General features: G+C 38.9%; 3 protein-coding genes across 4 annotated transcripts; all 3 read left to right on the forward strand.

Moving 5' to 3' along the window:
* The first annotated feature begins 1709 nt into the window (after positions 1 to 1709).
* LOC124864470 (synaptogyrin-2-like) lies at positions 1710 to 5772 on the forward strand. The gene is made up of 4 exons (XM_047359257.1): positions 1710 to 1933; positions 3234 to 3471; positions 4297 to 4430; positions 4552 to 5772. The coding sequence occupies exons 1-4, from the start codon at positions 1835 to 1837 to the stop codon at positions 4732 to 4734; spliced, it is 654 nt and encodes a 217-aa protein (XP_047215213.1). The 5' UTR covers positions 1710 to 1834; the 3' UTR covers positions 4735 to 5772.
* A 1277-nt stretch (positions 5773 to 7049) lies between these two features.
* On the forward strand, positions 7050 to 16566 carry LOC124863998 (soluble calcium-activated nucleotidase 1-like). Of its 2 annotated transcripts, none has more exons than XM_047358598.1 (4): positions 7050 to 7184; positions 13797 to 14459; positions 15355 to 15558; positions 15644 to 16566. In XM_047358598.1, the coding sequence occupies exons 2-4, from the start codon at positions 13820 to 13822 to the stop codon at positions 16012 to 16014; spliced, it is 1215 nt and encodes a 404-aa protein (XP_047214554.1). In that variant the 5' UTR covers positions 7050 to 7184; positions 13797 to 13819; the 3' UTR covers positions 16015 to 16566. The 2 variants fall into 2 exon arrangements, with proteins under 2 accessions (XP_047214554.1, XP_047214553.1); XM_047358597.1 differs by lacking the exon at positions 7050 to 7184 and adding an exon at positions 10141 to 10258.
* Positions 16567 to 16708: 142 nt separating this feature from the next.
* LOC124864542 (galectin-3-binding protein B-like) lies at positions 16709 to 21439 on the forward strand. The gene is made up of 6 exons (XM_047359359.1): positions 16709 to 16866; positions 17010 to 17103; positions 17343 to 17546; positions 17722 to 17856; positions 19785 to 20073; positions 20152 to 21439. Exons 2-6 carry the CDS (start codon positions 17019 to 17021, stop codon positions 21230 to 21232), a joined length of 1794 nt encoding a protein of 597 aa, XP_047215315.1. The 5' UTR covers positions 16709 to 16866; positions 17010 to 17018; the 3' UTR covers positions 21233 to 21439.
* Positions 21440 to 21951: the final 512 nt, after the last annotated feature.

A 21951-nucleotide genomic window follows, 5' to 3' on the forward strand; every position in this document is an offset into this window, starting at 1 on the left:
ATAACTGTCCATAATCATGGGCGCAAACAGCCATCCAGTGGTCATAAATATGGAACTGCAACTTCACATTTAGCAAAAGGGAAGGCAAGCCAAAAAAAATATTATATTATATTATATTATATTATATTATATTATATTATATTATATTATATTATATTATTGTAAAGATATTGTGTCTTGAATAAATACATTATGCACATATTTCAAGATAAGTTTCTTCCTGTACTTCATCTTAGATTAATCTAGTAATTTGCAAGTGATAGCATATTGCAAAAATGTCAAAAGTGATTAGTGCTATAAACTAAATGTGCATTTTCAGACAGACAGAATCCATTAGAGGAAGTCTGACTTGGTGGAAAATGAAAATCCCCCAATGTAAAACCCCCTTACAGTAGATGCCCAGGCAACTTAAATTAACCAAACAGTAAAATTAAAAAAAGCCCCATTACAGATCTTTACATGGCAAACTGCCTTTAATCGGGTGGGTTTAGGTAAGAAGTGGATAGTTTCTGAATGTTTGTTTGAGCATATACCCTACTGATATGGTTTTGATGTTTCCAAAATATGACCATTACCTATGTTTCTCAGTTCTATAGAAACGTGGTAACTTGGTTGAGTCACATTTCTGTGGAGTTACAAAAATTATGTATCTTATCGGTCACAGTATGAGAAGCAAAGGATGAGAATAATAATGAGCACAAGTAACGTGTGAGCACAGCGTCAGCACAAAGATACTAACATTTTGACTGTAGGAGCTTCACTTGCACAAAACACCCAAAGATTTGCTGGCAGTCGTCAGCTGCTCGACACAGTTTCAGTATGCAGCACATACAGCTGAAACACAAGCTGTAGAATTAAGATTTTAGTATAAGGTGATTACAGCAGGTAGAGTAAGCTCCAATAACAGACAAAAAAAACTAAACTCACCTATACAGTGGTCTGTAGCCCAATTACATGAGCAACAAAATCCAGAATGGTGACTTTTGTTTTAAAAAAAAACGAAAATAAAAATAAAAATCTGTAACTATTTCATTGTTTAAATCACCCAGTAGCGGTGTTAAATTATATTTTTGATCTATAGGTATTTGACTTTTTCTTGTAATATTGTTATTATGCCTTTGGTAACACTAGTTGTTAGCTTTGTAACCTTCCCCCCATTACACAATCCACCTTTCGTAACTTTTAGCCATGTCGGTATTGTTTTTATTTATGTATTTATGTTAATTTAAACTGTGCGCTAACAATTTTTATATTCATGATATAAAAAAAATACATTGTGAAAGGGTGTTTAGATGGTTTTTATATGGGCAATATGACTTGCTTCCCAGGGGGCCCAACTGACTTTTCTATTGCTTATTTGCATGTGCAGCCAAGAGAGATTTGGCTCCCTCATGTGTTCTTCACAGTTTAATAAAAAAACATGAGTTGACTGAAGGTGGTTAAAGTAGTTGAAGAGGCCAAAGGTTGATGCTAAACAAAAGGACCATTTCACTGTTAATTTTGTCCTGGAATATTTTATCATATCTGCATGAAAATGTAAAAAAAAAAAAAAAAAACTGATTAAAATAACTGGTTAAAATGAATCCCAAATTGTTCTCCATAAACAAAAATGAAGAAAAGGCAACAAAAACGTGGTTTCTTAGTTTTCCACAAGCATTGATCCTTAACGGCAGTTTCCGAGGTGACCTTGAACGCATCAAAAAAAAAAAAGGGCGGTCTTTTAAAAGTTCTCAGGAAGTAGTTTGATAGAGCTCGAAACTCATCCCGAACTTTAACAGTAAGAGTTCATAACTCTTCTTAAATTAGTCTGACAGGCTTTTAAGTGTGTGAAATAATGCAGAGCACTGCTTATGGTGCCTCTCTGGCCGGGGGGGCCTTTGATTTTGAAAGCTATGTGAAGAAGCCGCAGACTGCGCTGCGCGTCCTGAGCTGGGTGAGTGACTTAACTGAACTTAAACGTTAACGTTAGCCACCGTCTCATCACAGGTTGCGTTAACAGATGTCTGCTTCCAGTGTTTACATAGAGGTGTGGATTAAGCAGCTTGTTGGCTGTATAGGCTGTTTAAGTTGCACATCAAGCGTTCCCCAACTTTGAACCTTTTATAAATTAAAGAAAAGTGTTAAAATGGGTGTTCAGCTGTCGTTAGTAGCTTGCAGCTAGCATGTCTAGCTAGCATGTCTAGTGCCGTGTCACTGTTCTAAAAGAGCCCAACACTTTCACGGGGTAACCTGTGTTACCTAATCCTTGGAAACTGCACTAGTGGTACTTTAATTAGAAAGAAATGAGGGGGGAAATAGGAGACGTACTCTCTGCTGCTACAGTGATTGTTGTGTTTTGTGTTGGTTACTTCCAGGAACTGACAATTCCCAGCGTCATCTGTTGCTACCTGCCCCCTTTCCTTATTTTTCTATGCAGATTCTAGAGTAGATTGGGATGAATAAACCCTATACCTTTTTAAGTATATCCCCAATAGACTCCAGGAAAGGTCAGTCGACTTTATGCTGATTTGTAACTGATCAGATTTAATAGCTGAAAAGAAAAAGATCTTAATATCTTTCAAAACCTCAAATGTGTAATTATTTAGACAGGGAAAGTTACGGAAAACAAACCCTATGCAGAAAGAGCCCAACCGGGTTGTTCATCACATAATCAGCTAGGAAGAAACTGTTATTGGTCATCCTGTAAAAATAGAAATTATACTAATACCTATAAAAATAAACAAAAACTAAATATTAATGAGGTAAGCAGCCTTAAAAGACAATTGTTGAAATGTTTATTCATCACTACTTCAGAAATAATTTAAACTCCTCACATTTTTTAAATGGTTAAAAAAAAAATTTAGCTATTTCATAAATATGGATCAGAGATATCCAATAAAAAATGATCAATCATCAATCTGTTAGAAGTTTGTTAGAAGTAAAGGGCCTTGGGGAAAAAAAATGGTCAGTTCTCTTAAATCATTTCGTAAGATAAAAACGCTAAACATTATGCTGTGGATCTAAACCATATGCTTATAATAGATGTTAAAGAAATGGTAAAGGGTAGTGACTTGCAGACTTGTTCCTCTTTTTGACAAATGAGTATTCTTTGTTAAATCTGCAGGAATTGAAACTGCTGTATGTCTGATTAGCCTGGCTGATATTTTCTTTATAGGGTTTTCGAGTGCTTTTGGGGAGTGGAGGACTGAATAGCAAGCCTTCCAGGAATTACCCTGCTTGTTTCTTCTTTGCAGGTATTTTCCATTGTGGTTTTTGCGAGCATTACAGCTGAAGGCTACACTAATCCACAGGAACACAGTGATCCCCGTTGCATGTTCAACGACAATGACACTGCGTGCAGCTATGCAGTGGGAATCGGAATCCTGGCGTTCTTGGGTTGTGTCGTCTTCCTGCTACTAGATGCCTACTTCCCAAACATCAGCAGTGCCAAGGATAGGAAATACATCGTCATTGGAGATCTCGCCTTCTCAGGTGATAGGGGGGTTTTTTTTTTGGTGTTTTTATTTTAATGAAAACGTGTTCCAGTTCCTTTTAAATCTGTGTCAATTTAAAACTTTTGCTTTTCAATATGCAGAAAATGGCTGTTGACAGAAGTGGGACCTATGTCCTAAAGATAGAATAATAATGTTTACGTTTTTGTAGCTCAAGCAAAGTTTAAAACCTTTTGTGTTTGAAGAGGAGTTAGGAAAAATGATAAGGCCATGTGTATTCAAGTGCAGGTTGTTTCTGTATGAGTGGGTTTATGCCTAAATGAATTCATATCTGGAGGCATGTAACAAAATATGCTTTTGGAAAAAAAATTATAAAATGGCCTATCAGGGACAGTTTTGATAGAAATTGCTGAGGTAGGAGTCAGAGGTTTAACTCCTTTTGAATATGGTTTTGACATACAGTGCTGTGATAAGTATTTACCTTCTTACACATTTCTTTTATTTCTGACTTTTTGGCCACACTTAAATCTTTTGGATAACCTGAGAAATGCAAAATGCAGGTGGTTCTTTGGAAAGCCCAGTCCATTTTTTCCTGGCCATTCCCAGTTCGGATAGTTGCCACATGTGTGCAATCAAAATAATGACTCAAGTAGCACTTTCTGACAGCATGAAGTAGGCTAAAATATAAAAACAAGGCAACACATAATGTTCCAATCTAAAGAGGTTTCTAAACAGACGAGAAACAAAGCCACTGACATCTTTTAGTGTGGAAAGAGTGTTGATATTTCAAGGATTTTCCCTTTACCTCCTTTTTTCCCAGATTTTAACTTGACTAGAACCTCTTTTATTTTCCATCTTTATATAGCAACTTGGATGTTCCTTTGGTTCATCTGCTTCTGTGTCCTGGCCAACCAGTGGTCCAAAACCACGGCCCAGTATATCAGGGCTGACGCTGCCAGGGCCGTGATCGCCTTCTCCTTCTTCTCAATCGTCACCTGGGTAAGCTTATTAATCATCTAAAATGACTCAAATAACTTCTTTAATTTTTGTTTCTATAAAAACATCCTTCACTTAATTAACACAAGCGTCTCTCTCATATTCTCTCTCCCTCCCTGTACAGTTTCTTTTGTCCTACTTTGCATTTGCAAGATATCGCGAAGGACTGAGCGAGTTTAACCAGGATTACACCGACCCCGTCCACGACCACACTTCTCCGTACCCTCCTGCCCAATCGAGCTACCAGCAAGAAAGTTTTCCCAGCAGCCAGGGGCAGCAGGGAGAGTATCAACCTCCAACTTACTGAAGGGCTGAGATTTACGTGCATGACTCCTAATGGGAGGGGGTTCTTCTTAAAAACAAAAAACATGTACCAGTGGTTTTGTTTAAAATCAGGGCTGTCCTCAACACTCTCTTTTTCTTACATATTTTTGGGCACTGACTTTTAGTTTGCTGCATTGTAATTGTTTGTTGTTCAATGGATGTTTTGTTGCGATGTTTGACAAAAATGAAATCTGCGGAGGTTTCTTTTATTTTTTTTTTTTTCCTCTAAGAGAAAGGATGATGCCAAAGTTTGTCGTTCTACAAAAACACCTGTCATAGTTTCAGAGCTCCCTTTGTTTCAAGTTTGTGTACAATTAATTCATTGTATGAGCAACTGGTTAGAATTAATTGTGCCTTGAGAAATACATTTTTTGAAAAGATAGACAAGTCAGGTTTTCCTTTGAATGTGTTCGTGTCCCATACACTATTTTGGTATTCTGATGTTAATGTGCAGCTGTTCCACAACCATAAGTTATCAGTTTAGTTTAGCAAATGTTTAATCAAACAGTAAATGCACAGAATATAATCAATAGGTTTCATTTCGAATATTTCTTCTCAAACTACTGTATTTTTTCTATTAAACAATCAACCACTGGAAAGCTTAAATGTTAAAAAACGATTATTTTTTTTTTGCACTTTAAGTGATCTTTCTTCAGCTTCGGAGTATTTTTTTATGACTGTATTCTTTGGATGTTGATTGTTTTTTATTTTGCCCAAAGCTGGTAGGTGGGCATGTTCTTAGTTTAGATTAGCAATTTTTAGCAGATATTTCAGACAATTTTTTTTTTTTTTTGTGTGTGTGAAAATTTGAAGATATATTTACTATCTTATCCAATCCTGTTTAAAAACAGGTACATGACAATCAGATCACTTTTGTGTTTTAGTCACATCACATACTCCTCTTGATTGTTTCTTGATTCTTCAACATTTCCACGGTTTTTATTCAAGTAAATTGTTCAAGTGCCTTATACAGTGTTCTCTATCAGATGGAGTTTGCCAAATAAAAAAATTGTTCCTGGTTCTCTTGGCCAACCCAGCCCGTAACTGATATCCTGTACTGTACTTTTGGATGCTCCTTGTGCAAATATTTGAGATGGGACTGTGTTGGTGAACGCGGAGAAGCTTCTAAACAGTAAAAAGAACTGTTGTATTAATAGCTGTGTTTGGTTAATATGGTTTAGGGTTACCGGATGTTCTGTTGAGAATGTGAGATTATAAAGTCAGACAAAAAGAGGCCCAACATTATTGATATAAGGTGTCCACTTTTTGTGGCACCCCTGTTTAATTGCTTGTTAACACATGGGGAACATATGGCAACCGCTCAACGCATTTAGATACCTAGACAAGGTAACCAACACCTGTTGTCAGATGAAGATGGCTGAACTGGTTCTAGATAACAGAAAGGCTATAGTAACTCAAAAACCCACTTGTAACAAACATAATATGCTGATTACCCTGTCTGAAAGCACAGTCTGCCAAACCTCGAAGCAGATAGCCCACAGCAACAACAAACCGCAGCAGGTGCCTCTCTGTCAGCGAAGAACAGGAAGCTGAGGCTACATTTCACACAAGCTTCAGCACTGAGATGTTAGGGTGATGAAGTATTGGTCCATCCTGCCTCTTCTCAGTGCTTTGGGCTGTGTGTGGTAGTATAATGGTGTGGGGGATATTTTCTTAGTATACCTTAGTACACAAGCTGGAATTGAACAACCTTCTGATTGCCAACTACACTTCCCACTGAACCACAGTTGCAGTTTGTTGGACTAACGTCTTCAACACCCAACTACACTTTTAACAACTTCAGGTTATTTGCTTGGCACATGATGTGCTAATTCATTTATTTTCTATCGAGCTTGTCTAAAATGTTTTGCAGTTGATTCCTGTCGGTAACGTAGTCTTTACTACACTGATTACAGTATATTCGACAAAAACTATTGTTCAAGCGTAGTAAAGTGAAAAGAGATTAAACTTTGTACTACTGAGACTAGTTGCCATTCTTTCGAGAGCCCCTGAACGCAACACTAGTCCTTCTGTTGCGTCATGAAAAGGGACTTCCGGCTCTTCTCTGAGATCCGAACGATTCGACTCCGTTCTAACTGCATCGAAACAGGTCTTCACTTCCAGCTACGTCTGACTTATTAATGACACATTTTAATAATTAATATGTTTATATCTATGAGTAAAATACCAATTGTGTTGTAAGTAATTTTACAATCATTTTTTTCTAGCTAGCTCTCATGAAAATGAACTGGCACATCTAGCCGGCTCGGTCACGACCAACACATCACTTGACACGTTGCTGTCGTCATCGGCATTGATAGGAAGTAACGACGGTTTGTCTGTGTATAAATCAGCAGGAAGCGACGCGATGATGACACCTGAAGTGGTTGAAGCCGCTGACTGCTGTCCTCAGGTGAAGATCTAAGATCAGAGGTGAGTTTGAAGGAGGTTGACGGATCTGAAACATTTTAGGTCGTATGTGATTCGTCGCGGCATATGTGTATCTAGTATGTGCTTCTGGCAGGACACAGAACATGATCACCCAGCTTCAGTCATACAGATGTGTGTGTGTTTCGTGTGTGTCACTCTCTGGTCCGTCCTTTTATCTACAAACTTTACGAGAACACGACAATGTAGCACTAACAGGCTCAAGGAAGTTGTTGGAGTTCATGTGTTTGGTTGTTTAAAATGAACATCTGCAGGCCTTCCTGTGAAATAAAAAGGGGGACGTCCAGAATACAATCCTGGAGCAGACACCTCCCATTGACCAACACCAGATCCATAAAGTTTCTTGTATCAGTTCAGGTGTCTGATCTGTTGAAGACCTTTTATTAGTTTTCCTGTTAAACTTGATCCGTGGCCATCTTCAGTGATGCTGTGCTGTGTAGGAATTTGTAGCTTCAGGTGACATTACTGAACCACATTTCAGTTTGTGAAATTATGAAAACTTACAACCTGCCTGCTTACATTTTTATAAGGAACTTTAAAGCAATCCCAAATCATTATGAAACAAAAATGACCAATTGAATGCTTTTTGATTGCAAAACTATAAAGAAAGAAAAGCAAAGCTTATGATGATGTTAACAAACAGCATTGTTTATTACCTTGTCGACTATGTGCTGTATTTCACCAACAGAAAGGTACCATGACTTAATTGTTTTTATTTAAAACACAAAAGCCACAACTGTTTGCAATGATGACAAAATAATGCAACACATGCGTAATTACATTTATTTGGATTTTGACACACAGGCTTAAGCAAAAATATAAAATCAAAATTGGCTCATTTGGGCATCATTTTTCTCAGCGTCTTCAAATATTAGCAAATAATTAGTCCTCAATAAATAAATGAAGTACTAGTTTAAAGGCTTTTCCACAGGATGTTATACCTCTTTGCCTTTCATAGTGTAAACTAAAGTTAGCTTGTTAACTTCTCAGGCAAGGTCTGTTTGGTTGGGAAGTCTGCAGCCGGCTGATCAGCAGACGGTGTTAATTTAATGAAACTGATGGGTGGGGCTTTGTTAGTATCTGTGTTTTTTTTAGAAGTCTTGAAATAATCCAGAAAACAGACCAGTGTATCTTCCTTGTGAATGATGGAAAATTGCAGGAGCCTTCTTTCAGCCAGCTGATGGACAGTGTGCAGCAACAGCTGGGGGGAGGTTAAAACTACATCACTATGCTCCATACAACTAAAGAACACTCCAGCACTTCTTCTGGGATCTCGTTAAATACACGATGAACTGTAGAAATGGTGTAATAGAAGACTTTAGGGGGTTTTGAAAGAGTAAGTTTTTAAAGCCTTAGAGTACCTTGATACTGGTAATCAAGCCATGCATATTGACCGGAAATGTAATGTATGGACGCTACATTACTTTTCATCAACTCTTTCTCAGCTGGTGCAGTTAAAACTCACCCCACATGCCTGCTTTTCTGTGTTATCTTTGGTAAAAACATATAAATGAAAATCTAATTAACCTCTTCATTTCCTGTCTGCAGACTATAGCCATTAAAAATAAATGTGATAGTCAAAATATGATCTTCCAAAAAAATGCTCATAATTGCTCTCAATCATCAGTGAGGTTGTATTTAATTTATTTTTATTTTTTTCCAGCAGAGGGCAATATCTGAATTAATATCCGCTTGGCTGTAAAATCAAATACACGATTTGTTTACGGACTTTACGCCTGTGATTTCCACTGTGGAGAGAAGTGATCTGCAGAAATTAAACTGAGTGTAAGAATGAAAAATTATAGCTAATAGATTATATGTATGGTTGTGTAGACTGTGCCCATGTTTATGTGCCTTATAGCTATATTTGTTTACATCAACCAGCTATAGCAGGGGGAGCAAAGCTATGTCAGTTTATTAGAACAGAATTTAAACAGTTTAAGGAGCTTTGGTGCCAGAGTAGCTCGGTGGTAGTAGGACATCCTGAGGCGTCCTGTCGTGTCAGGAACTTGCAGGTTCAGAGCATCAGATTGTGATATTTCAGGTTGGTGGCCAAACAAGTCTTGTGCTCCGGAAGACAGGAAGGCAACTGGGAATGTTTAATTGGTGCATAAGATGTTTTCAAACTGGAATTATGCACCTTTTTTTACACACAAAATGAACAAAAAACATACAAAAATACTTTTATTTCGTTTTAGTATAATTTTGGCTTGTGCCATATTCTGCAGACCGGCATGTATCATCATGAAGACGGATGACCAAGCCTCTGCAGAACCTATCAAATCAGCACATGTGTTGTTGCATGGTCATGTTTTTCTTTCCCTTAACTTGGTCCAGACGGATCCGTTTTTAATAACAATGGAACCAAAACGTCATGCTGTATAGTAATATTGCTTGAACAAAGACTACTGTACTGTACTGAGATATTTAACCTTTCTCAATGAAATATTTTCTAATTCTAAAGCATTTTGTGCAGCTCAGCTGTTCTGTCCTCTATCAGACACATAGATTATGTGTCCTTTGATTATACATTTCCTGCTGACCCAAAGCCGAGAAGGAGTTAGTCAGTAATTAATAGAGGGTGCTACTGGCCAGAAATATCGGCTGTGTTGTTCCAACCAGAGTGATCTATGCCCTGGTTCAGCTCAGACTGCTCAGAGTAATGGTTGCATGACAGCAGCGGCCCTGTTATGTAAAATCTATTCAAAGATTTGCATTTGTCTTCTCCTCACCGAGGTGCCGCCTTTCCCCGTTCCCCTGGTTGTGGCCTTGTTCAGACTGAAAATGCCTTTTTTAACCCCAGCTCATTTATTGATTACTTTGATGAATGATAGCTAACTGAACTGTGTTGATCCAGTGTCAGATTTGCCCCTTTGTACCGGGTCATAATCTTCCAAGTGTAGGCAAAGTTCACAAGCATTGTGCTGAAAAGGCTCCGAGTCATGGTTGCACAGCAGATCGTCGGTGAGCAAGGGGGAGAGTTTGGAGCTCAAGTCTGACTGCTTCTTTGGCGACTTTAATGACTCGGGATAAGAACTCCGGTGGGCGGAGGCGAAGAGGTAAGCTCAGTTTTTTTTGAGCCGGCTCTTGGTGGAGGTGAGCAGATTTGTTGGTGTGGCCCCAGATGCTGCAGATATAATGGGTCTCTTTTTTTGGCTCAGGTCCCTCGTATGAAAGGGTCTTTCAGATTGGAGACTTGTCTTGGAAAAATGCAGCATGTGTTTAGGCTAAGTTGGAAGCTCATGGATAAAAACCCAGCTTTTATGATACAGGTTCTTTAAAGCCTGAAGGCACATGTGCACTTCTGGGTTTCCTTGTCACTGCTGGCTCACATGAACATCTTGTTTACTGGTTATTTGAGCACAATCCGGTATTCTTGCTTTCTCTAGTGTATCCTACCTACAGAATAAAAAATCTTATCCAACTAAGGCGTCAACTAATAATTAAACTTGGTAATGGTTGAAATTCTGATTGATTTCTATAAAAAACTAAATATAATATATAACATTATAGGAATTTGTAAAGATGTCATTCAGTTCCCAATTAACATATTTCAAATCTGTCCAATAAAATGTTATGTAAGAGGATACACATTAAAAAAGATGATATCATTTAACGTTTTATGTGAAAGGAACAAATGTGATTTAAAAAATCAAAATCATGGCTGTGGATGCCATTGTATATCTACTGTGTATATATGTAAATCTAAGTATAGCGCCTACCGCACCTATTGGCTCCCCTAGGTAAGATGTAAAAAGAAGCAGCGTAATATAATTAATTTCAGCCTTTAAAATGAGAATTGCCTATATTTGTTTATTTCACAGTGGGAGGGGGAATCCAACATTGGGAGTGTATTCACACCAGGACCAGGATTTGCTTTAGGAGGGAGACGAACTCTGGCCCATTTAAAGCGGGCCAAAAGTGGCAGGTGTGAATACACCCTAAGAAAAAAATATATATTTTTACTTTTTTCACTAGTGTGCTAACTGTTCTTATACAAATAAATATAACTGAACCATTTGTTTTATAATTTCTGAATTACTTTTTTTAAGTTGATCAGGTGAACTTTTAGGTAGGGATCTATGATTTCCTCGGGTATAAATACGATGTATAAAAGGGGCCCATTTCTTTTAGTCACTCTTCAAAATGGCAGGCAAGAGAACACGTCTTCATCTTAATAGGTCAAGAAATGGCTACAAGAAATCAGAAACTCACCTTATCGTATCCATTTATACAGGCAGAGAAAAAGTCTAAAACAACTGCCACTGATGGACAGAAATTAATGAAGCAGGAAATAATGCCGGGGCTACATGTGATTTGCGACATTTCCAGTTATTTGTAATCGTATAATCCATGTTTGGTACTGTTGATGCATGAGGCATCCATGATTATAAAAAATGTCTCTCATGTCACAATATTCCACATTTTATGTGCTCTAGTTAGAGAAGGTGGCTGCATTTTTGCATAACTTGTAAATGTTGCCCTTTTTGGAGGGATTTTTGGAGAATTGAGGATTGAGCAAAAAAAAAAAAACTGTTTACCTAGCAACATATTTCAAGTTATTACCACTATAGGGCTGTGTCTGTGCTTAATGCAAAGGGGGTTATCAAGGCTTATTGGAACATAGATAATCAATGATTTGATAACTTACAATCAGTATATTTAGTTTTTGAAGGCTTAAATGTCTTTGTCTTGCATAACAAATGCAGTATAACAGCTGAAAATGTTACTTAGTGATCCAGAGTTTCATTTTTAATCCTCAGTCTCATAAATGGCTTTTTTGACTAATAGGCCAAAGTCCAATGTACTTTAAATGTACATGCATGCAGTTGAGAGAATCAGCAAACTCACACACTGAGGGTTAAAGTGAAAGACGATCAGGGGCTGATTGCGGACTCTTGTTACCCTGGGATCATTTTGAAAAGCTACATTAGTCAGCTGGACCTGTTTTTCCTTTTTCACCTGTTAGAGCCTTGGATTTATATTACCTCCTACTCACTTCCACGCAGACAAAGCACATTGGTGGCTGCTTTTAAGCTCACCTCACCTGTAGCTGGCTCTTGTGGTTATTCTTTAACAGACCCCTTTGAGAACGTCAAATGGAGGGAAAGTTCACTAAATGCAGTCTGGCCTAATGACATAAGTCAGAAAGAGGAGGGTACGTAAGTAACTCCTATTAGTGCATCGGAAGGATGTCTGAATGAAATGTTTTTTGTTAAACCTAATGCTGACAAATCTAATTTACTTTTCTCTCTGCTTTAAAATGTTAGAGCAGCAAATATAATAAAGAATATAGTCATCGACTTTAAGTCAAACACATTTTCTTTGCTTCTATGTTATTTATTCAGGAGATCTGTCTGGATTTATAATATCTTGTACTTGTTGTTCGCAAAACAGGTGTAGCACCCGGTCCCTTCCTGGTATATGGGCAGAACTGGAAATTGGATTGTCATTTTCTTAGGCAGGTTAAACAAGCAAAGCAAATACAATAAAACTTGTGAAACCAGAAAGGTAACACTCACCAACCTGTCTACTCACTGCTTGCAGAGCCTTCTTACAGGTGCTTTGTAATAACTTGGAATATCCTTTACAATTGAGTTCATTTCTGTAATCCCATTTAAAACATAAAACTAAATGCTGTGTGATATATTTCTGGTGTTTATTTCTGTTAATTTAGTTGATTATGGTGTTCAGGTAATCAAATCATATTAAATAAGTGTGATCACAAATGGAGTTTTAATACAGAAATGTTGCTGAAAAGTCTGAATTACTGCATCAGTCTATAGCTCAACCAAAGTGTTATGGAAGCTCAAGTTGATTTAATTTTAAAGACCTTTATCTGCCATCTCCCCCATGACAATACCCCATAGATTCTCTGCGGGGTTCAGGTCTGGCCAGTTTGCTGGCCAATGAAGCACAGTTACACCATGGTCATTGAACCAGCTTTTGACATGGTTCTCCAAATCATCGCTGACGACAGAAAGTTTGTCCAGGATCTCAATCAATTTGGGTTCTATGCCTTTCTGTCCAGAGTTTGGGACCTTGATGTACAAATTATATGAGAGATTTACTTTCATCTAGGAAACTCTGGAACTCTGAGCAACAGTCCAGACGTCCGACATGGTTCCAGCATTGTTCTGAATAACAGTCCTCTTAAAGCAGCATGAATCCCTGTTGCTTTCAACCACACTTTTTCTTTCCTCTCAACCTTCCATTAATATGCTCGTAAACAGCTGGATTCCTTAGATTCCTTGACATTATATGGCTTCCTCTCCTTGTGGAGAGTATCAGAGAGTGCTGTCGAGACGGCAGTCTTCCTTAGGATTGTTTAAGCCATAACATAACATTTTTATCCCTAAAAATGAAAAAAACTATTTATTGGACTTGTATACAAATTTTTGAAGAAACTGAATTTGGGGTTGTATTTGCTGTAAGCCATATTCATCAAAATTAAAAGAAATACATGTTTTAAATGTGTCTATCTGTGTGTAATAATTACTTTGTTGATCTACTTTGAGAAACACCTGTACATGTAGTCTTAGATTTGAATAATATTGCCAATCAGCTGACTGAATTGTAACCTGTCTCTGTATATAGGTCACTCCAGACCGCAGTCCTCCATGCCTGCCCCTCCAGGCTACACTCCACTGGAGCAGAATGAGTCTGTGAACCCTTTGCGTATCTCTGTAGGAGGCCTCCCCATGCTAGTATCCATGGCCAACCCCACTGACCCCCGGTTCCGCCTCAAGTGGAGGCCCATCGTGGTTGTGGCCGTCTCCCTGGCCCTAGTTCTGCTGCTCTTCATGCACTTTGGCTCAGGCCACTCGTACAGCTCTCAGTCCTGGAGGCCCTGTCGTGGCAGTACAGTCAAGGACACTGATTCACAGTACAACGACACCTACCCTATAACTCCGCCTGAACGCACTTCGCAGGGGATGCGCTACCGCATCGGGGTCATCGCAGACCTGGACACGAACTCTGCCAGCGACAAGAAGCTGACATGGTTCAGCTACATGCGGAGGGGGTACCTGCTGGTGTCGCAGAGTGGAGATACGGTGGCGGTTGAATGGGACCCGGACAGGGTGGTGCTGGAGAGCCACCTGTCGGAGAAGGGGAGAGGCATGGAGCTGTCTGACCTGGTGGTGTTCAACGGAAAGCTCTACTCCGTCGATGACAGAACGGGCATCATCTACCATATAGATGGAGACAAGGCTGTGCCCTGGGTTATCTTGCCTGATGGGGATGGGAATGTTGCCAAAGGTATAATTATGGACTTTTTCTTATGCAGTACTTTGATAAGGTTTCAAACCATACCCTAATTTCTTTAGTTGGCACCTCCAAGGACCAACAGTATACCCTAACCTTTTAAAGCAGTCTACATTATTATTTCTCAAGACTTTCTGAAGGTCTTTTAAAGTATTTCTTTGTGGTTTAAATGACTGTCAGAGAATCTGGAGAATTGTTAACCTGGACCACTTAAACATTATCAGAAGATCTGATTCCTTGAAGGAGAAATGTAAAGAAATTAGAAATGACTCAAGACTTTTGCACACTACTTAAACTACAGTTTTAGTGAAAATTATACATACAGTGATCGTGGGGATGACTATTTCACCACAACAACAGCAAGTATGTTTTCAGAGAAGTCAAAGTGATGTTTTAAACCAAAGAACTCAAATTTTCAGCACGGTGGTGGTAGCATTATGTTGTGGGGCTGTTTTGCATTTTAGGAAGACTGTCTGCAAGTTTTTTTAATCCATCTCTCAAATCGACTGCTAGCAGGTTGAAACTTGTACACAACTGGGATTTCCAACAGGAATCCCAGTTGTGTCCCAAACACACATTAAAACTGCTTTTGGATTGAAAAATGAAGGCTGACATTACGCTTCTGGAATCGCCAACGATCTCAACCCTGTGTAAAATTTGTGAACAATGTTTAAAAGCTGGGTCCTTCCTGGGAAACCAACCGATTTTAAATGTACTGTGAAAATTCTGTTGGAGAATTGGCCAAATATCCATTTAGAAAATGCCAAAAGCTCATTGATGGCTACAAAAGGTGTATGGTCAAGTGTAGTTTGCTGAAGGACTTAAATCACCTCAGTGTGGTGGAGAGTGTGTGCAAACTTTTAAACGTAGTTGTGCTTTCTCTTTGCAGGGTTTAAAGCGGAGTGGCTGGCAGTAAAGGACGAACACCTGTACGTAGGTGGTCTGGGGAAAGAGTGGACGACCACCGAGGGCGAGTTTGTCAACAACAACCCAGAGTGGGTTAAAGTGGTGGGCTTCAGGGGGGACGTGCAGCATGAGAACTGGGTACCCAGGTACAAATCTATGAAGTCAGCTGCAGGGATTGAGCCACCAGGTGAGGAACATCTGTTCTTTCTGTTTCTGCCCCTGTTTCTCTCTCTCTCTGCTTCACTTCATTCACCCCTGATTCATCTCCGCAGGGTATTTTATCCACGAGTCGGCCGCCTGGAGCGACACCCTCCAGCGCTGGTTCTTCCTGCCTCGCCGCGCCAGCAAAGACCGCTATGAGGAGACGGCGGACGAGCGCCGCGGGACCAACCTCGTCCTGAGCTGCTCGCTAGATTTCAAAGACATCAAAGTGAGCCGCGTGGGGCCGCATCTCCCCACTCACGGCTTCTCCTCGTTCAAGTTCGTTCCCAACACGGATGACCAGATCATTTTGGCACTCAAGTCTGAGGAAGACGCAGGAAAGATCGCAACGTACATCACAGCCTTCACTCTTGATGGACGCATTCTCCTACCTGAGACTAAGATTGGGGATGTGAAATATGAAGGTGTAGAGTTTATATAGAAAGCTCAAAGATGGAGGTTCTTGCTCTTGAGGCCACTGCACTGTGGTTCAAGTTTGTTTACAATCCAGTCACTGTTGGACTTACCACACTTGCTGCTTCCTGAAAAACCCATCACCGAAGCCCTTCAAGGCTTGTCTTCAATGCAGACAGCAGACCTTAAGGCTTAGTCTGCAAAATATGTTCATCTTGTGAGTTTGGGGATTGTGTAAGACTCTTTAAGCATTGTCAGCTTGTTTTCTGAAAGGTGAAATGTGGCTTTTGACAGTACTGTTGCCTTTCTTGCAATGAATGTATACAAAGAATTGATTTATAAAACTGTGAGTTGTTTTTAGTTTCAGTAAATGATGCAAATTCATTTACATACTGTACACTCTGAGCGTTATTTTGTTTTCTCCTGCGCTCCAATGTAAACACTCTTATGCGTTTTTTCTCTCAACATGATCTGAAGGATGCTTTTATAAAACTGGAATTCTGCTGTGTGGGATTTTTTTTTTTTCTTTTTATTTGATTTTTAAGAAGTGGGGGGCTCACAGTAAAAGATTGATTTCTTATTCTCCGAATCTTGTCTCTTTACTTCAAGTGTGCATGTGAGAGGCAGACATTTCAAGCGAGACGTGTTCAAGAAAAAAAAAAACACTGTCCCTAAACAACTTTCAGATCCACAAGCAGTTTTGCAGTGGTTTGCTGGTTCCGCTTTAATGCAAAATGAAACTTTGGGAAATTGGTGGGAGTAGTTGAGTGCAGCGACAGAATATATTCAGCATCCCCCTTTTACACTTGTCTTCAGCGGGAGTGAGGTTTGAGTTGCAGACCTAAAGAGGGAGAACAGTGGAGACTCAGAGGGATCAAAGGTAGGTACCTTTATTAGAGATAATGACCCATTATTTAGCCTTTAAATACATAAATATAATATATTTCGGGGAAAAGAATGTTTAAATTATTTAAATCCCCGTCGAACGTTTGTTTCTCATATGGCTCCTTTTTTCTACACTAGAATTTGGACATGTTCCCACATCACAATCTACTTGTTGCTTTTGTCCTTCTTCTCCTGTATGTCTCTGGAAGAGCATACAGGCTGGACATTCTTAGTAAGTCATCCCAGTTGCTTCTAATTTGTTTGGGGGAAAACAAATATAGCTAGTCATGCAAAATAAGCAATGCTTCTGTGTGTAAAAAAAAAAGATTTTTTATATATATATATATTTTTTTTATGCATGTGCTGTAGGATGATATTGCTCTGGTTATGAGTCAAGAGTTGAGGATGAACTTTAGATTGTGTAAATATGTTTAAAACTGTTATGTGTCCTTGGTCTGTTTTTACTTTCAGAGAGAAACTCTGAGCCAAAGGAAGGTGATGTGAGGCTGTTTGGTTCTGAGAGCCCCTCAGAGGGCCGTGTTGAGGTCTACCATGATGGCAAATGGGGAACAGTGTGTGACGACAACTGGGACATGGCTGAAGCCCAGGTGGTTTGTCGTCAGCTCAACTTCCCCGGAGCCAAATCCACTGTCATTGGGAAGGACTATGGACAAGGTGACCTTTGCTTCCATTTATCTTCCACCAGATGGCAGTAAAGGGACTTCCATCAGTGGAGAGTTGTGATTCCAGAGCAACATTTTAATTCACTTCTCCTTCTAGGTGTGTTTTTGTTATTGCTCAAAGATTTGACATTTATTCCTTTTAATTTTTTTTTTTGTTGTCATTTTAGCGACTGGACCCATTTGGCTGGATGACATTGCCTGTGAAGGGAAAGAGAGACAGCTAGTGTCTTGCCGATTCAGTGGGTGGGGAATAACTGACTGCAGCCATAAAGAGGATGCTGGAGTTATCTGTGAAACAGGAAGTAAGTTATTCCAAACATACGTGGAAAGTAAGTCTTGTATAATCTCTTACTGCAGCTCCTTCCACATCAAGTGGGACAAATGTATATGTATTTGATATATATACAAATGTGTTAAAAAAACGAAAAAATAAATCTATCCCTTATAGCAGTAGCACAATGTTAAAACATAAATGTGTTAAACAATAACTAAATGATTTAACTTTAAATTCACTTACTTTGTCCTTCTTGAAAAAAATATGTTATGACACATGGGTCTCTTTCCTTTTTATAAAGAGGAAAGACAAGCAAACATACGTTTTAAGTCATTCAGATGCGTGTTGAACTTTATATGCATGTGAACGCATGTCAAATAATGACCTTTAAAGTCATGATAATTTTCTGCTTGTTTAAAACTGTAAAGTTTTAAAATAAATCAATTTCGTCTATCTCATGCTAAGAATGTTTCAGTTCATATTGGTGACCTTGAGCACAGAAATGCTTCCATTTTCTCTGAAAATTAAATCATTGGGGTTTTGTTTAACATCTAATCTTTAAATGTACAGCAAGCTTTGTTTTGTTTTAACTTTGTGCACCTGCAGTAGAGACCCAATCCAGCTGAAAACAGCAAAATTACAATTTGATATGGTATACGTTTCAAGTCTGGATGTCAAGAACCCCTAAGAAATCCAGACCGAACCATCGAACCAACAACTTCCTAGTATCTAGAGTGACCTCCCTAGGCACACAGAACCGCTGATTCCTCGGAGAGATAGAAACAGACTTGATAAAACCTTGAGCAAAAACCTATCATGATTCCAAGGAAACTAATGGTCTTCTGACCCAAAAGTAGACTTTTTATTGTCTTGTTCTATTGTCGTGTTGGTTCTGTTTGGGAACTGAAGTCTTGTTCCTCTTAAGTTTCTTCACTGTTTTCTACCAACATGGGCAGGTATTTAGAACTCCAAACTGACCCTTAAATTTAATGTTTAGGTGTCTGTTTAAGGTTCCTAATTCTTAACTTAAGTAATAATTTAAATATAATGGTTAATTTACTAATATTGTAATTATTAACTTTTTTAGTCACTTTTTCCAATTTAATGATACAAATTTCAATTGAAGTACCATTATTTTGATACTGAGAAAATGTTAAATATAAAATATGGTGGGGTCCTCGATTACGTAAAACAATTTACCTTTCAGATGGATTTTTGATCACTTTTATTAAATTGATCAGATGTTAAATATAGAAACATAATGATGTACCGTTTAAAGGTCCTCATTTCCTACAGAGGATACTATGTGTTATCTATCTATTGTTTATTATAGGAGCCATGATAAAAACGTTTACTGGAATGATGACAAGCAAATGTTTCTTGCCAACCAAGCAGAGCGGCAGGTAAAATCTCCAAACTTCCCCGTTAGAGAACTGAGGGCCATCTAGGGATGTATCAGAATACTGAAAATGGGTTGTCACTGGGTATTTAGGCAGGAGAATGATTAATAAAATAAACAGCAAATACAGAAATGGTTCACCAGACACAAAACCAACCTTCCATGGCCATCTCGATCTGTAGCTCTAATTCCTATAGGAAAACTCTGGTGTTAGCGGACGACAAGAGAGCCTAACACAGCATGTAGGATTCTTGGTAATCTAAAGAAATGTTGTTGAGAGGAAACTTTGAGGATAGCTCTCGTTGTATGCCTCATAAAGTGTTACAGCAGATGATTATATTTGATCTTATTAGCAAACGGGGGCAAATATTACAAAATATCAACAGCGGGATCCCAATAATATTGCTAAATGTGATTTAATCTTAAACAAAAAATTCTGTTACTATAATATAAGTTTAACATGTTTCAAACAACATTTTCATGGCAACCAAAAGTTGTGGATGCTGCTATTTTTTCCTGCATTCCAAATACTCATTGGTTTATTTGTTTGATTCCAGGTAATGTGACAATAAGTGACTCTAAGTACTCACTGGACCACAGCATCAGCCTCTCAGGTGACCTCGGTCAAATCTTTGACAGTGGGACCGCTTGTGATTTCCTGATCACTTTCCAGACCCCCACTGGAAACAAAAAAGATGATGGGACCCCGGAGATGACTGAGACTATAATTTGTGCATACAAAGTCATCCTGATGTTTTACCCATACTTCAGTTCCTCAGCGGGGTCAAATAACATCACCGTGACTGTCAACAAACCCTGCCAGCCGTACCTTACCTCCTTCATCAGGTAGGCTGAAGCTAATGCGAAATGATATTCTCCTTAACACTTAATCCTTTATCTATTTTTTAATATGTTCTTTTTCAGGTATCTGCACACCCGTAAGACTGATGTGACCCACTCCTCTGTGATGTGCCTCCATCAGCTTGCTTCAGACTTTGGTGTAAAGCAGCTGATGGAGGACATAGGTCGGCTGTTCTCCAACATCCTACCAGATGACGTTTCCTTTTACTCCCAAGTTTTACTTTACAAATATGCAGTTGAGTCAAAGGACTTAGTCCTCGAGGAAAACTGCATCCAGTACCTGGCCTGGAACTTCCAAAACCTGACCAGTTCTCCAGTTTGGGCCGAGTTTCCTGTGGAGCTCCTTCATGCCCTTCTTGTCCGCTCAGATTTGGTAGTGCCTGATGAGTATTTTTTACTTCACGCTCTGGAAAACTGGATCACAAACAATGCTGGTTCCATGACTTCAGAAAGCCAGGTCAACTTGCTCCGTCTGGTCCGTTTCCCCATGATCCCTGCTGAGAAGCTGTATGAGCTGGAGTCCACGTCTCCTCTCTGCAAGACTCACAGGGATATGTATCGTGACAGTATCTTAAAAGCATATCAATTCAATGTTCTACTCTACAATAATCAGACCGAGTTAATGTTAAACAAAGACAATGATGATTACAAGCCCAGAATCTACACAAGTGATACCTGGAGTATTGCCATTGACCCTTGGACAGAATCTTCATCGTCTCTACATCAAAACCAGTACGAATACAGATACCAGTATGGGTCTTATGATTATTACCCAACTTATGGTCAACCCACTCTCCACAAGGAACTGAGAACACCTCTCCACAACAGCCTTCTGTTTAAGAACAACATGATCACCTGGGAGGCAGATTTCTTCAAAACCCAGAGTGACTGTTCAAGGCGAGGCCTAAGGTGCGAATCTGTTCCTGTGACAAGACTGGCTCGCCAGAACCAGTATCAGTCCGAGAGCAGTGTTCTTTACCATAACCGCCTCCTGCTGATTTGCCAGAATAAATACGTCTGTCAGATCCAAGGGTTCAAAGGCAACCTAGCTTATGTGAATACAAATAGTACCCAGGTCCTGGCCTATTCCTGTCCTGATGACAATTACACTTACAGATTTGTAGTGAGACCAGAGTATGTGTGATCCAATGAAAGGAAATGATGATCATTACCACCGTGATCGCCTAGCATCATTAATGTTCAGCTGATTCTAAGCAAATAAGCATCCCATTAAATGTTTTTTTCAGTGATTGCTATAATCAATTATTTCTATAATTAAAATTTGGCTATAAATTAATCAACATTAATATAATTTTTACATTATGTGAAAAATAAAGAGATTACAAAAATACTCTCTGAGTCTCTGCTCTTTTTTACATCTTCTAAAAATATTAAAGCTATTTGTTAAAAATGTCCCTTTGTAGCACTGTGGCCTTGCAGCAAGAAAGTGCATGGACTCTGCAAGTTCTCCCCATGCATGCCTGGGTTCTCTCCAGGTGCTTTGGCTTCCTCCCCCAGTCCAAAAACATGCCTGCTAGGGAAATTGGTTTTCTACAGGTCCTTCTCAAAATATTAGCATATTGTGATAAAGTTCATTATTTTCCATAATGTCATGATGAAAATTTAACATTCATATATTTTAGATTCATTGCACACTAACTGAAATATTTCAGGTCTTTTATTGTCTTAATACGGATGATTTTGACATACAGCTCATGAAAACCCAAAATTCCTATCTCACAAAATTAGCATATCATTAAAAGGGTCTCTAAACGAGCTATGAACCTAATCATCTGAATCAACGAGTTAACTCTAAATACCTGCAAAAGATTCCTGAGGCCTTTAAAACTCCCAGCCTGGTTC

The sequence above is a fragment of the Girardinichthys multiradiatus genome, chromosome Y (genome assembly GCF_021462225.1).
Source record: "Girardinichthys multiradiatus isolate DD_20200921_A chromosome Y, DD_fGirMul_XY1, whole genome shotgun sequence".
Lineage (NCBI taxonomy): Eukaryota > Metazoa > Chordata > Actinopteri > Cyprinodontiformes > Goodeidae > Girardinichthys > Girardinichthys multiradiatus.

Excerpts from the sequence above, each read along its gene's own strand:
- LOC124863998 (XM_047358597.1), top strand. The coding sequence starts at position 10,219 with ATGACTCGGGATAAGAACTCCGGTGGGCGGAGGCGAAGAG. Across the intron at positions 10,259-13,796 it reads CGGTGGGCGGAGGCGAAGAG|GTCACTCCAGACCGCAGTCC; the intron begins GTAAGCTCAGTT and ends CTCTGTATATAG. Across the intron at positions 14,460-15,354 it reads GGATGGGAATGTTGCCAAAG|GGTTTAAAGCGGAGTGGCTG; the intron begins GTATAATTATGG and ends TTCTCTTTGCAG.
- LOC124864542 (XM_047359359.1), top strand. The coding sequence starts at position 17,019 with ATGTTCCCACATCACAATCTACTTGTTGCTTTTGTCCTTCTTCTCCTG. Across the intron at positions 17,104-17,342 it reads ATACAGGCTGGACATTCTTA|AGAGAAACTCTGAGCCAAAG; the intron begins GTAAGTCATCCC and ends TTTTACTTTCAG. Across the intron at positions 17,857-19,784 it reads AGTTATCTGTGAAACAGGAA|GTAATGTGACAATAAGTGAC; the intron begins GTAAGTTATTCC and ends GTTTGATTCCAG.
- LOC124864470 (XM_047359257.1), top strand. The coding sequence starts at position 1,835 with ATGCAGAGCACTGCTTATGGTGCCTCTCTGGCCGGGGGGGCCTTTGAT. Across the intron at positions 1,934-3,233 it reads CGCTGCGCGTCCTGAGCTGG|GTATTTTCCATTGTGGTTTT; the intron begins GTGAGTGACTTA and ends TCTTCTTTGCAG. Across the intron at positions 3,472-4,296 it reads TGGAGATCTCGCCTTCTCAG|CAACTTGGATGTTCCTTTGG; the intron begins GTGATAGGGGGG and ends ATCTTTATATAG.